Source organism: Lithobates pipiens, unplaced genomic scaffold (assembly GCF_037356315.1).
Source record: "Lithobates pipiens isolate NorthernLeopardFrog02 unplaced genomic scaffold, aLitPip1_a1.2 Scaffold_3, whole genome shotgun sequence".
NCBI lineage: Eukaryota > Metazoa > Chordata > Amphibia > Anura > Ranidae > Lithobates > Lithobates pipiens.
The window spans coordinates 219,867,484-219,883,364 of record NW_027507790.1 but is presented as its reverse complement, the minus strand read 5'-3'; the positions used below and the strand labels follow the sequence as shown (position 1 = coordinate 219,883,364).

Genomic DNA, 15,881 nt, shown 5'->3' with positions numbered 1-15,881 from the left:
TAGTACACCCCTAACTGGTGTGCCTTTTTCACATCCCCCTGCCCCTTTTCTATAAGCTGCCTCATCAAACTAGAGGCTTGTTGAGCTTTGGAGTGACTTTGCATCAGCCGTGGTAGAAATGATTGCACAAGGTTATATGGTCAAGTAGGTTTGGATTGTGCCGTGCATGTTGCACGTTTCACATATCCACCCTTCCTATAGCATGCACTATTATTATAATCAGGGACAAGAAACCATGATTGGCCCCCCTGATCCCTCCCTTCCATCTGACCCCCAGGGCTTCCAATTTTGGGAGGGTGTCCATGAATATCTTCCCAGAACTCTGCCTCCCGTATGCCCCCTTGACATGTGCATCCAGGGCAATCACAGCGGCCCTACCATAGCTGATCACATGTAAACAGACTTGCTGGGTATCAGCAGCCCTTTCCTTCTACGCTGTGTCTGTGTAAGGAAAGGAGAGGCGTTAACTGACAAGAATGTCAGTAAATTGTTTACACTGATAATCAATGCTGCCTATCAGTGCCACCTATTAATGTCCATCAATGCTGCCTGTCAGTGCCAACGCAGTGATGCATTTCAATGCTGCCTATCAATACCACCTATCAGCCCATCAATACTGTCTATCAGTGCCCATCAATGCTACCTACCAGTGCTCAGTGCCACCTATCAGTGTCCATCAATGCCACCTATCAGCGCCCATCAGTGCCACCTATCAGTGCTGTTTATCAGTGCTCAATGCCTATCAGTGCCGCCTATCAGTGCCCATCAATTTCACCTATCAGTGCCGCCTATCAGTGCTCATCAATGATGCCTATAAGTGCCACCTATCAGAGCTTATCAATGCCGCCTATCAGTGCCCATCAGTGCCGCCTATCAGTGGTCATCAATGCTGCCTATCAGTGCCCATCAGTGCAGCCTATGAGTGCTGCCTATCAGTGCTCATTAATGCCCATCAGTGCTGCCTATAGTGACACCTATCATTGCTCATCAATGCTGCCTATCAGTATTCATCATCATCAATGCTGCCTATCAGTGCTCATCAATGCCCATCAGTGCTGAGCGCTTATGCGTGCCACAGGCCATTGCTCATCAATGCCACCCATCAGTGCTGCTTATCAGTGCTCATCAATGCTGCCTATCAGTGCTCATCAATGCCCATCAGTGTCACGCCGCCTATCCGTGCCACAGATCATTGCTCATCAATGCCACCTATCAGTCCCCATCAATGCATCCTTTCAGTGCAACTGATCAGTCCTCATGAATGCTGCCTGCCTCCTCAGCATGGCTGTGAGCGGAGAGAGTCTCTCATACAGCTCAGAGCCAACAGTTCTCCCTGCTCCCCCCTCTGTCCTCTCTCCCTCACGGGATGATGCAGCAGATCTGCTCCTTCTCCCCTCACCACTCTCCCGTATGTGTACCGCGGGGGGGTGACCTTGTTAGATTCACACTTGACTTCCCACAAAGCACGCACAGGAGAGGGGAGGGGGGGAAGGAGCAGATCGGCTGCATCATCCTGTGCAAGAGAGGAATTAGGGGGGGGAGAATGGAGGAGGGGGCAGGGAGAACTGTCGGCTCTGAGCTGTATGAGAGATCCGCTTTCTGCTCAGAGCTGTGGGACTAGCAACCCCGCTGGGGCCCCCCGCAGTGGTAGAATGCCAGGGCCCGGTCGCAAGTGCAACTCCTGGTAGTTAGCCACTGTTATACGTATTAATTATGTAAAATATACAATATAATTATGCAATGTCATAATGTTCCAACCTCTATTATTAATTTCTTAACAGTGTATTTTTTTACGCTTTAAAGACTATTAAAACATTTTCATGTTCCATTTGGCATATCCTTTCTTAGATTCTACTTGTAGGAAATAGAATCTTGACTTGCGTGGTTTCATTGATATTTATGCCAGATTCTGATTCTTACAGGCAGAGATCCAGATAGAGATATACAGTGTTCCTTGGGAACAAATGTGTCTGGTTTGTTCAAAGCCTGGATGATACAAGACAGCATTGTAAGTTTAGAGTCACAAGACGGTCAGGCAGATAACAATCTCCTAATGAAAGTCTACCAACCAATTTTAGAGTCCAGTGTTAACCAGGCTACAATACTCTATAAATGTTCATAAACTCCTATAACCCATATTATAAAACCTTCAACTTTTATATTCTCCAAAAAATCGGTGAGATTTTAAAAGGTTATCTTATATGACCATAAAACACTGCATGGCTTCTTAGCTCTAGAGGTCCTGAAGAGACAGATATTTTTGCAAAGGTGTGCACCTTTGTCAACCACCAATACCCTAGGTTGCATTTTTACTTGTCTATCTTTTAATACATTATTGCTACTCCCACTGCTTGGGAAGAGGGGGGCTCACCCCCCCCCCCCCCCCCCACCAACCTCACTGTCCTACATAGTTTTGTCCACTTCCCCTTAAAATCCGTTTCCTTCCTTGCTGAATGTGTATAAAGACCAACCAAAAGGTCATGCTAAAAAAATGTCATAGGTTGAACATTAGGGACAAAATGTTTGAGGAAAGTTAAATGTTGTAAGTATTCTATAGAAATAAACGAATGACACTGGAGGTTATTTACTAAAGGCAAATCCACTTTGCGCTGCAAGCGCGCTTGAAAGTGCAGAAAAAAGTGCATTTGGAAGTGCAGTCGCTCTAAATCTAAGGGGTAGATCTGAAATGAATGGAAGCTCTGCTGATTTTATAATCCAATGATGTGGAAGCTAAAATTCTGTTTTTTATTTTCCTTGCATGTCCCCCTCGGATCTACAGAGACTTTACTTCCAAGTGCACTTTCAGTGCAAAGTGGATTTTCCTTTAGTAAATAACCCCCCCAGTGTAATTATTTGTAAGCATCCCTGTAACAACATGATACATTAGTAAAGTAAAAATAAAAATGTAAGTGCATATAAAAGAATCATTCCAAATATTTGCCCTAAAAAGAATAAATGTAGAATTATCTATAAATAATAATCACAAGTGACAGAGATCACCTTTTCAACTCAGCGCATTCCTGTCTCTCTCTCTATTCATCTGCAGGTCAACGGGAATCAATTGTATCCTATGAGGTAGATGGGGGGGGGGGGGGGGGGTCATGTGCCAAGATGGTCTCCAGCACTCACATTTCTATGGAAACTTGATTCCATGGCAGCTGCATTGACCGTTGCATTGGGAGTTGATTTTTTTTTTTTGCTCTAAAATAATACAGAGAGCATATTTATTGTTCATAGGTCTTCCTTCCCTTATTCCTTCGGCTGGATGCTTTCTCAAGAATATAAATACATCAAAAATACTTGACACTCATATTTAACAAGAATGAGGAACCAGCTAAAAAAACAAACGTTCAATTTACTAGGGTATTTTCCATCATAGTAGATTCTTGACTGTTCCTTTCACATATGTTGTTAAAAAGCGGTATGAAAATAGGATTTTTATATACAGCTTACCTGTAAAATCCTTTTCTCGAGAGTACATCACAGGACACAGGAGCTTTATTACATAGGGGGTTATATAGGCACCTTCGATGATTGGACACTGGCTAACCCCAATTAAGGAGAATTCCTCCCCTATATAACCCCTCCCATATGGGAGGCACCTCAGTTTTGTAGTAAAGCAATAAGAAACCACGTAAAACCCAAGAAGGGCGGGAGCTGTCCCGTGATGTACTCTCAAGAGAAGGATTTTACAGGTAAGCTGTATATAAAAATCCTATTTTCTTGATCATACATCACGGGACACAGGAGCTTCATTACATAGTGGGATGTCCCAAAGCAATGCTCAGTTTGAGGGGAGGGAGACACAGATCAGAATTATGGACCGCCATGGACCAGAGGAACTAAACTGCAGCCTGCAGTACACTGCGCCCAAAGGCGGTATCCTCTTGCCCTCTGACATCCACCTGATAACATCTGGTGAATGTATGCACTGATGACCATGTCGCAGCCTTACAGATCTGTGCCAGAGAGGCCTGGTGATGCACTGCCCAAGAAGCACTTACAGCCCTAGTTGAGTTCACTTGAAAAGGAGGACTCTTCCCCTTTACACTATAGGCCTGAAGAATAACTTGTCTAATCCATCTTGAGAGAGTGAATTTATTGATGCCGCCTGGCCCTTTTTAGGGCCTTCTGGCAAAATAAATAAACAATCAGTCTTTCTTATCTGAGCAGTTGCCTGGAGATAGATACTGATTGCCCTTACCACATCTAGAGTGTGCAAAGACTCTTCTTCTACGGACTGTGGATCTGGAAAAAAGGATGGTAGGATTACATCTTGATTCAAATGGAATCCCGAAACCACCTTAGGTAGAAAGGACCTATTAGGACACATCACTACTCGGTCCTTATGAATAATTAGATAAGGTTCCTTACTTGAAAGAGCTGCCAGCTCTGACACTCTTCTAGCCGAGGATATGGCTATCAAGAAGACTAATTTCTTAGTCAAAAGAACTAACGAAGCCTGATGCAATGGTTCAAATGGTTGTCCCTGCAATGCAGAGAGAACCAAATTCAGATCCCATGGGCACATCAGAGGTTTGACTGGCGGCCTTAACCGCATGGCCCCCTGAATGAAAGCCCGGACAAGAGAATGTGATGCAAGTGGCTTCTGGAAAAACACTGACAAGGCTGAAATCTGAACCTTGATAGTGCTTACAGCCAAATTCATTTCTAGGCCTGACTGGAGGAAAGCCAAGATCCTGCTAATGGCATACTTTCTAGGATGCCATCCCCTGGATTCACACCAAGAACATATGCCTTCCAGATTTTGTACTAAATAAGCCTGGAGGCCGGCTTTCTGGCATTGACCAGAGTAGAAAGGACTGACTCCGAGAGTCCACGGTCTTTCAGAATGTGGGTCTCAGCAGCCAAACCGTTAAATTCTGCTTTACACAGTCTGGATGGTAAATTGGACTTTGCGAGAGCAGAGCAGATCTGTCCAGAGAGGAAGGATCCAAGGCTTGCCATTTTAATGATCTCTGCGTACCAAGGTCGCTGGGCCAAGCCAGGGCTACCAATAGAACCGACTTTGTTTCCCTCTTGACTCTTCCCAGAAACCGTGACAGAAGCGGGTATGGCGGGAAGGCATAGATTAGATTGTACCGATCCCAGGGAATTGTCAGAGCATCTGACCCCTGAGCAAGTACGTCTCTTGTTCTTGACACAAACTTGTCCAGCCTCCTGTTGAATCTGGATGCAAACAGGTCTACGTCTGGAGTGCCCCATTTGTGACATATGGTCTGAAATATGTCAGGGTGTAGAGCCCATTCTCCTGGGCATAACTGTTGGTGGCTTAAAAAGTCCACTGGACAATTTTCCACTCCTGGATTGAAGACTGCAGAAAGGCATGGAACATGCCTCTCCGCCCAAGCAAGTATGCGATTCACCTCTCTTTGTGCATCCAGACTCTTGGTGCCACCCTGGTGATTGATATAAGCCACATCTGTGGCATTGTTGGACTGTATTCGAACAGGGTGACCCTGTAGTCTGTAGGACCAGTCCATGAGGGCCATATAAACTGACGAATTTCCAGAATATTTATGGGCAGCAGCTTTTCGGTCGCAGACCATTTCCCCTGCGTGCATACCTCTTCCAACACTGCTCCCCAGCCTGTCAGGCTGGCATCTGTAGTTACAATATTCCATGGAAGGGGAAGAAAAGTTTTGCCTTTCAGCAGATTCTTGGTCTGTAACCACCAAATGAGACTTTTGTGTATCCCTGGGGATAAACACATAGGAAGATCCAAGGCCTGGGGCTTCTTGTTCCAAGCCGCAAGGATGCATCTCTGCAAAGGCCTTGAGTGAAACTGGGCGAATGGAACAGCCTCGAAGGAGGCGACCATTTTCCTTAACAGTCTCATACACAGCCAAATGGGGGAAATCCTTCTGGTCAGTATTAGGCGAACCAGAACCCCTATAGCCATGGCCTTTGGCCTTGGTAGAAACACCCTGCCCTGAGTGGTGTCTAAAATCATGCCCAGATACTCCAACCTGGTAGCAGGCTGCAGGGACGACTTTTCTAGGTTTATAATCCAACCTAGGCTTTTCAGGTGTTCTAATGTTTTGATAACACTGTGGTTCAAGAGCGCTACTGTCTGCTCTATGAGTAGCAAATCATCTAGATAAGCCATGCCGGCTATACCCTGAGCTCTTAGGTTTGCTAAGAGAACGTTTAGAATCTTTGTGAAGACTCAAGAAGCTGTAGCAGGACCAAAAGGCAGAGCCACAAATTGAAAATGGCGCTATCTACCGTGAACCTTAGATATTTTTGGTGTGCGGGAAATATTGGCACATGAAGATATGCATCCTTGATATCTATTGATGTCATAAACTCTCCTCCTTGTAGCGAAGATACCACAGAGCGTATTGACTGCATTCGGAAAGACCGAATGTGCAGAAACCGGTTCAAATCCTTTAGATCCAGGATAGATCTGACATCTCCATTTGGCTTTGGAACAGTGAAGAGATTTGAGTAAAACCCTGAACCCTGTTCTTTTGGGTCCACTTCCACTATCACCCCCGGGGATAGTAAGTGATCTAAAGCCAGAAGTAGCGGTCTTTGCTTTACTGGATCCTTGACCTTAGGAAGCGAGATGGTGGAATCTCCTGGAACTCTAGTTTGTAGCCCAGAGATATTGAGAAGGTTACCCATTTATCCCGAATCTCTTCTCGCCAGGCTTCTGCAAACTGCAGAAGCCTCCCCCCCACTTGGCTGAGTGGGGGCGCCCCTTTACAAGGAAGCTTTTGGGCTCTGCTTGGCAGGCTTTCGTCCCAAGTCTTTTTCTGCCCCTGGGCGTGACCTTGGGCCTTTCCTTTAGAGGGAGGTTGGGAAGGCCATCGCCACTGCTTAGAGCTTGATGCTCTGGGAGAAAGAGAACGCCTAAATGATGGACGTTAATTCTTTTTGATTGGTAGGAGAGTAGATTTACCCCCTGTAATCTTTTGGACAAATTTATCCAAGTCCTCGCCAATTAAGCGTTCCCCTTTAAACGGGAACCCAGTCAAATATTTTTTACACAACAGCTCAGCTGCCCAATTTTTTAGCCACAAGGCCCTTTGCATGTGTACCAACAAGAGAGACAAACAAGATACTTGTTGGACAGAATCCAAAATCGCATCAATCATGAAACACAGCATTTGAGGAATTTCTGCATAATTCTCCACTTCCTCGCTGGGAAGAAGGCCAAGCATCTGCTTAACCTGTTCCTTGAGGAACTGACACAACCCCACAGTTGCGACTGTAGGCTGCACTACAGCGCCAGCCATGGAAAAGGAGGCTTTCAATAAAATTTCCATTTTCTTATCAGTTGGATCCTTAAATACCTGAGCATTATCCAAAGGACATGTCAGGTTTTTATTCACACAAGAAACAGCCGCATCAACAGATGGGACCCCCCCCCCCCCCCCATTTCTTGGTGAAACTTTCCTCCAGAGGATAAAGCATCGAAAACCTTTTAGGAGGAGAAAACAGTTTATCGGGATGTCCCCAATCCTCATACAACAAGTTATCCATTAAAGTGGAGGGCCACCCTGAAAAAAAAAAAATATAAAAAATTACAATTTTTTTTTTACTTACCAGAAGTGCCTGTTGCTAGGCACATAATCCTAATCTTCCTCTTCCTTGGAAAGGAAAGGCAGTCTGTGGAATTCTCCTGACCCCCAGGGAAGAAACAGAGGATGTAGTGGCCTCAGCAATGGGCATTCTGAAAGTGGTACGCACCAATTCAGTGTAATATTGAACCTGCTTTCTGAGTGCCTGGGAGGAGGGGACTCTTTCCTCTTCCTCTGATTCATCCGACTGCTCTTGATCCCTATCCCATGATAGGGATCTCTCCTCATTGTCAGAGGTGTCATCTGAAAGAGGAATTTCAGCAGAGGGAGGGGGTCTACCCCTTTTTGTGCTATTTTTCAGGGAAGCTGAAATAAAATTCATAATTCTCCCTTCAAAACCCTCCAATGTAGCCTTAAGGGAGTCTTCAGTGACATACGCTGGGGCTGAAACATTAGGAGAGGCTGCAAAACCTGACAGGGGCACTGACTCATCCAATGAGGCTGGCTCCAGTCTTGCAGGGGGGGGTGGTAACCTACAGGCATCTTTAGAACCCCTAGACCTAGGCGGTGATTTACCAGTGCCCTTGTTACCTCCCCCTGAGACCCTCTTACGAGGAGACATAGTCCTAAGCTACAAAGCAGAGGTACTAGTACAAAAGTGCAATCACTGTTGTGCTACAAGTTTCACAATAAACATATATGCTTAAACTGCACAACCTGATGCTGAGTAGGTGTCTTAGGTTTGCCTGGATCCGACCCCTTAGGATGCTTACTGCCCACAGCTCTGTGTCATCCGCTTACAGATCCCTGGCATTCTGGGCTTTTTAAAATTGCTGCTTTGACGCCTGCGCAGTGAAGCGCCATGCACGCCAGCGTGCACGGCCTCGCAACCACACCCCCTCTTCATTTTACTATAGGAGCATGCCCAGTGCTTGCGCACGAGGGCTGCTGGCGTCCAAGGGGGAGGAAGAGGACCACCTGCTGAGCTGCGCGGGACCCCCAGACTACGTGGGACCCCTTTTATTGTGGCAGAGCCTGCAGCGGAGGATGTGAGCCATCCGGCGACTGGCTTCCTTGAGTGTGTATCCTGAAAGGGCATGTAAGTATGCATCAGGCTGCTCTTTACTCCCTCTAGTGGTGGGAACCAGGTAAGACATCCAACTACTCACATGAATAAATCCATAATATATGATTTATATAGGATTAACTTCTCTTACCTGTGGCAGCCGCAGGAACTGCTGAAACGGACAGATTTCAACCTTCACCCATCACGGCGGGCAGAGTTGTGCCAACCTTCAGGATTTTTTGGGTTCCTTCTCAGAGGAACCTCTTGCCTGGACCTTGTAAAAGACTCTGCCAGAAACTTTTGTGCCACTGTTTAAATAGTACACAAAATCTGGTTTTCCCAGAGCCCAGTCTTCCAAAGGAGAGGACTTACAGGCAAAACCTAGTTTCTTCGGTAGACGAGGCCCGGGTACCATATCATCTTGGGAGTCAAAATATCGGCCCGAGATATGGATCCGGTTAGCATAGCCCTTAGACCCCTGCAGGGACCTGCATAGAGCTTTCTTCATAGCACATGTTTTTACGTGACCAACCACCTTAGACACTGGATAAAAAACTGAGGTGCCTCCCATATGGGAGGGGTTATATAGGGGGGGAATTCTCCTTAATTGGGGGTTAACCAGTGTCCAATATAACCCACTATGTAATGAAGCTCCTGTGTCCCGTGATGTATGATCAAGAAAACTTATTTCATTCGTCATAGCAAAATTAACAAAAAAAAGAAAACTATACTTAGTACCTCTTGGGAATACATTTCCTAATGTTTTATCCCAAATATAGAAAAATGACTGTTGATAACAGAAATTTAGTGTGCTCCTACCTTCTTCTTTGACATGACAACACAGTTCTGAATTCCAAAACACATGGGGGTTGATTTACTAATTCTGGAGAGTGCAAAATCTGGTGCAGCTCTGCATAAAACCCAATCAGCTTCCAGGTTTTTTTTTTGTCAAAGCTTAATTGCACAAGCTGAAGCTAGAAGCTGACTGGCTACCATGCACCATATTTTACAGTTTACAGTTTTAGTAAATCAACTCCATGGTGTCAGCCCTGCCAACTTTATTTCTGATACATTACAAAGAACACAGACCTCTTATCTCCCCCCCCCCCCTTATCTCCATAATCTTACTATGTTCACAGACATACAGTACAGGAAATTATCAGTTCACATGCTTTATGACAAAAAGAACAGGTATTTTTGCACTTGTTAAATAGATACAGTATAAAAAAGCACTTTCAATGGCATACTGAACAGACCAAAATGGAGAAAATAAAAGAAGTTCATTTTTAGGGTTTACTCCTATTAGTAGGACTAGTTCAACTAACTGGCGGCCCTCCAGGTGTTGCAAAATACAAGCCCCATGAGATATTGCAAGGCTGACAGTTACAAGCATGACTCCCAAAGGCAGAGGCATGATGGCACTTGTAGTTTCACAACAGCTGGAGGGCCTCCAGTTTGAGACCCCTGCCATAGACACATTCCTAAACATTGTGGACAACCTTCCCGGAAGAGTTGAAACTCAATATTGAATCCTACGGACTAAGACTGGGATGCCATAAAGTTCATGTGTGTGTAAAGGCAGGTGTCCCAATACTGAAAATATAGTGTATGTATGCAAGGGCCTACCTAAGCAATGAATTTACATCTACTCAGGTAGGTGCCCACACAACACAGTTGTTGCTAAACCTGAAGGAAATTTACCAGGGGTGGCCTGTCCATTAAGTGCGCATGGGTTTCACTCCCCCCCCCCATCCATCCGCTACATCCCCAATCCATGCATAGGGGACCCCTTTCAGGACACCGGTGTATGGATTCCAGTGCGGACGGATAGTTTTTTTGAAGTACCAATCAGAGCCAGAGGCTCTAATAGGCTTCAATATAGGGTGGGCTTGGGTCACAGAGAGTGTGCTCTGAGCCCACCCAGGTGTGTTACAACAGCGAATGAAAATTTGCTGTTGTAACATTGATCCTCCTACCGGCCAATCAGGAGCCAAAAGGACAGGGGATCAAATTGGATGCCTAGGAGGAGGAGGGGAGGAGCTGGAAGCAGCCATGGAGGACAGGACTCAGAACTGAGCCAAGCTGCTACATGCTGCCTGCCACCTGCTGCCATGGAGGAGTAGACTCAGAGCCGAGTCAAGCCGCTACATGCTGTCGGGTAAGTGCCGGATGTGCCACTTGGGGGGAGGGTTATTTTTGTTACAGTCACTTGATGTTTTGGGTCTTCATCGTCTTTGCCTATCTGCTGGCCCAGTGCAGTCCTCAGATGATGAAGAGAGCTGGGCTGACATTACCACCTCTCTCTGATTCAATACTTCATTACTCTATGACTGAAGGGAACCTTGGTGTAGCAGAGGCATCATGGTCTATGCTCTGATTGCCTGGTCTTAGGCCTTAAAGAAATCCTGTGCTTTTCCGCTTAGCTGAATAGAATGGAAGGAGAGCAAAGAGAATGTAAGTAAGGAAAGGTGGGTGTGTTTTGATGGAGTGGAATAAATTGAATCTGGTGTTTTACCCTGCAATGCCAAAGCACAGGTTCACTTGAAGGCTCCATTAGCACCTAGGCAATTTGACTCGCAGGTGGATTCACTGCGATTCTGCCCGTGATTCCAGAATTGCAGCAAAATGCAGGATCCGTTTGCAATATCATTGTTTCCTAATGGCACCCCAGATGTGGTGCTTTATTTTCTGGGATTGTCGAGCGACAAAACGCACTAAAATCACAGCACAAATCGCAATGCCCAAATGCTCCTGGCTCTGTGCCAAGATTTGGACTTCTTGAAACGTTTTTTGGAGTGGAGGGAAGCCCATTTAAATACTCCACAAAAAAGCTATTAAAAAACGAGTTTCCGCAGCTGTCGCTACTCTACACTCGTTTGTGAATGGAGCCTGAGACTAACTACGTTTTTTAATGTAGGCTGTGAAGCTGTCATCCTGATCCTTGCTTCATGAGCTAATGAGTCACTGGCATCATACACTGTGACTCATTAGGTAGAGAAACCAGGATGAGGAAGCCAGTTAGCCCCAGACACAGCACTTTTAAGTACTGTTACAAGCTAATGGGATTGTGTACCCTCTGGGTCAACTGAATATGGGGTGAGGGTGTGAGTCCTGAAATGGAACAATGCATGGAGTCTAAGGAGCCATCTACTAGCCACTAGTGCACCCCGTACTATGGCTTTGCTATAGAGCAGCTCCCAGGTTGCAGCACATGGACATACTCATGCAGACAGCAGCTGATCCAGGAAAGAACCAGAACAAAGTACCAAAGTGATGAGCAATCTTGGAAATGGGGACAGGCCAAAGGCAGTGTACAAATGTAGCATGCAGGTACACTGTATTCAACTCCAATTTAATGTCAGAAGGGTGTAAACGATGGGCTGGGATCTGAGCCAAAGCCTGTCTTTCATTTACCTTACACTGGAGTGGAATATAGTGTGTGGTGGTACCTGCATGCCATATTATATTTTGGAGCGAGATGCGCTCTATCTCTTTCAGCTACTGAATACAGTCCCAGTGTAAACTTGGGAGGCTGATACTACAGGCTTGGAGTGCTATAGTATTAGTATACAAATATGGTTAGATAGATGGCCAAGGTCGATTACCCAAGAGACGGGAACATGGGAACTCTAAGGGAGCACTAAGATGCTAGTTTAGCAGGCAACCATGGATAAAGACCTCTTGCAGCACTAGGGTGCTGAGAATTTGGTAGTAAGGGAATAATATTGTCACTGGAGACACCAAGGTACAGGGATAGCTGGAGTTGCTAGGGTCACAGGAATGCTCGAGGACTCTTAAATTCAGGGTCACTCGGAGCACTAAACCAGGGGCCTGCAGCTAAGAACACAACCTGTTGTTTAGGCATCAAATGGGGAAAATGTAACAGTAGATTGAATACAGCAGGTAAGATGTGGCGATATCTAGAGCTTCCAGTCTTATGCAGCAAGGAGATTAGACCAGCCCATATGTTTAAATAACTAAAAGGGACAAAAGAGCTTTATCTGTAGTGCCGATTTGTAGTTCCTTGAACCAATCCTTGAAACAGATGTGTAGTTCCTCAAACCGATCCTTGAACCTCAAACTGAGCTCCTGATCTGTGAAACCACAAGTACCATATCTGTGAAAAAATACCATGTGTGAGGTTTCCTTTTAAGGAATTGGTGGTGAAGCTCCCTATTTTATCTCCCTACAAGAAATGGGAGTTAGATCTCTTGGTATTAAACCAGTGGCAGATGGGTGGAACTGGGAACTCAGGGGCACAAATCTCTCCAGACCTGAAACCACTAGATGAGTCAACCAGTCTGCATCTGAGAGTGAGAATATATTCTCAAAATACCAAAAAAAATAAAAAAACAAGCTTATTACCAGCTATCCTTCTAAAAGAATACTATCTAATCCCAAAGTCTTCTTCAGTAACCTTCACTTCCCAACAAATTAGTCAGCAATTCACTGCCTAATGTGTAAGTCATTGGAAGGGTTACAGAAAGTGTACTCCAGCTACGGCAATGGATTCACATTTAATTAATTCTACATCCATACATCGTCCAACCAACCTCACACAAACACTTTCACTAGCATGCTACGAAAACCACGGCTTCTGTGTACAGTCTATTTTTTATTGTACACCATGTGTTTTTTTTTAAAGCCAATACTATTTGAAATCAATATCCCATGCTGGAGCTACATTCATGTCTATCTATTGATCTGATGACTGACCTAGTGCACAAACCCAAAGGTTTTTTTTATTATCATTATTTGCAAGACACCCCTTTCCTGAATAGCACGGTGCTGTATGAAACTTCAATTTACCAGGAGACTCGAGAAGAATATTAATGATTCAGAGACAGTCTGAATGTGAAGCAAAAAAAATAAAAAATCATTACAGGATACGAGGGCTTTAGTATGTAATACAAAATGGAAATGATTTGTTTCCTTTTGCAGGGTGTATAAAGCTAGCATCATAGCTACTACTATATAAATTCTACACTGCAATATTCCATTTTGTATATTCAGTTCGCAAGGACATTTTGACAGGAAGGTCAAAATGAATATTACCCCAGATCTTAACTTTCTATGATCTAAAAAAATGTTGCTTGCCATCTACGACTGTTACCATTTTCTACACAGCTATATTAAAACCCATCTTTTTAGGCTAATAGATTTATAAAGTTAAATGAATATACATTTAATGACTTAGCTATTCATACACAGATATTGATAAATAGCTATTCACTGTTATAAATATTAGTCAATTATGGGAATGATTTATGAAAAGGTTGTTCCCCATAGCAGACAATAAGGTAGAGGGACCATAGAGGTATCATTCTTTATCTTAGACAAAAATATATATATACACAAAGCATGGTGTCTATGGTCAATACCTGCACATCTCTTTCTCTTAGGTTTTAGAAACCATTGAGCCTCTTACAAATCCCCTCTAAAGTCAATTTTTACTAAACACATTTAGCCAGCCAATACAAACCACAAGGATTTTTTTTCACTAAGGCAACCACATTTGCAGTAATACGATTAAGAAAAGATGAATGTGGATTAATTGTCATTGGTAACATTCTTCGAACCAACGTATCGGTCTTATTTTATATGGTAAAGAGCAAACCCACAGTAACAAGCAGCAATGATTTTGGTACCTCAAGACTGGTCAGTATTGCAATGGGTTACTGCATCCTGCACATGCACTTTATTCATCATATATCACGTAAATGTACAAAGCCCTTCAATGTGAGAACAATGAGCCAATAACCACAGATTCAGTTTTTTTTTGGAAGCAGAAGACTGTGGGAGCGAATGTAAACCCACATGCTGCTGATAAAGTATCCAAGTATCTCAGCATAGATCAGAGTGAATACTATAGCCACGTGTCTTATATTTGGACAAGATAGTGCTGGTATACTGCCGTATTAAGGAGACTGGGAGTGTTAACATTAAAGGCCAATTTGCAAATATGCATTGCGGGAACATATGCCTTAATGCAATGCATGCCATTTATTTAGAATAGTACCCCGGTTCAAGGTAATGCACATCTGCAAAATATTTGTGACAATGATTTTTTTTTTGCCTATTGATTTTAATAGACTGCCTTAATGCAACACACATTAACACGTGACATAACATGCATGAGCACACCGCACACGTGAGAAAAACAAGACCTATATGTGCTAAGCCTCAAAGTGCATTAGACACATGCATTGTCTTGACAATAAAGTTCCACAGTCAAGGTGGGAAGTGGAAAAGGACCTACCTGGGATAGCTAAACTGGTGAGAGGGACTTTGTGGATCCTTTGTGGTAGAGTTGCCATCCAGTCAGCAAACTGTACATCACTCTTCCCTTGAGATGCAGCCATTGTGCTTGCCTGCTGCCTGCCTCCTCTGCCTGCCTGGCTCTTCTGCTTGCAGTGCTGGGCTCCAGTGCTGGTGGAGAGAGTACATGAATGTACACCACACCCACAGGATGGCGCAGACACATGCTAATTCCCCATCATTAGTCAGGAGCTTTTATTCCCTCAATGGAGCTGGCTGCTGTGTAGCTGGAAGGAGACGCTCTGTGTTTGCGAGCTCCTCTAGTATACAGTGTGCCAGGAATACAGCACTGATTATTGCAAGAGAGCCTACACTGGGCTTGTGATTTCACATCAGCTTTGCACCCTTCCGTCTCTATATTCTCTTACCCATTGCACGTAACAGAAACATTCATATTCATTTTAACTTGTAGAAACCTAAACATTATATATTTCATATTAAATGCTAATGGGTTGGGTTACTCATAAAGCTTAAAATGTATGTAAATTCCAACAAAAGATGTCTCTTATTTGCTGCATTTTGGTCTGTTAAAGCGCAGGTCCGCCCACCGCTGCAAAAAATGAAAAGCCAGCAGCTGTCCATACTGTAGCTGCTGACTTTTAATAACTGTACACTTACCTGTCCTGGAGTCCAGCGATGTTGGCACCGCAGCCGATGTTTCCATCAGCTGTCGGGTGGATGCCTTCATTGCGAGTAGGGGAACCCGGCAGTGTAGCCTCACGGCTTCACACCGGGAACCCTACTGCGCATGCACAAGGCTCTGCTTCTCTCTCCTACTGGCCCGGCGGCCCGGGAAGGAGGAGGAAGCCCCAGCGACGACGCAAATACCGGCGACTGAGGCTCCCGGAAGTGGGGACAGGATACCTGTGAAAGGTATCCTGTCTTCCCTTCTCCCCCGAAAGGTGCCAAATGTGGCACCAGAGGGGGGAGGAGTACAACAAAAAGAA

At 44.6% G+C, this 15,881-nt stretch overlaps 1 protein-coding gene across 1 annotated transcript in view; it reads right to left on the bottom strand.

The window, feature by feature from the left end:
• PLCXD3 (phosphatidylinositol specific phospholipase C X domain containing 3) overlaps positions 1-15,161 on the bottom strand; it is a 217,316-nt gene extending 202,155 nt beyond the window's left edge. Inside the window, exon 1 of the mRNA XM_077462807.1 lies at positions 14,876-15,161. Coding sequence (XP_077318933.1) covers positions 14,876-14,978 — 103 coding nt within the window. The 5' untranslated portion in view covers positions 14,979-15,161. The remainder of the gene's footprint in view (positions 1-14,875) is intronic.
• Between the last annotated feature and the right edge of the window lie 720 nt (positions 15,162-15,881).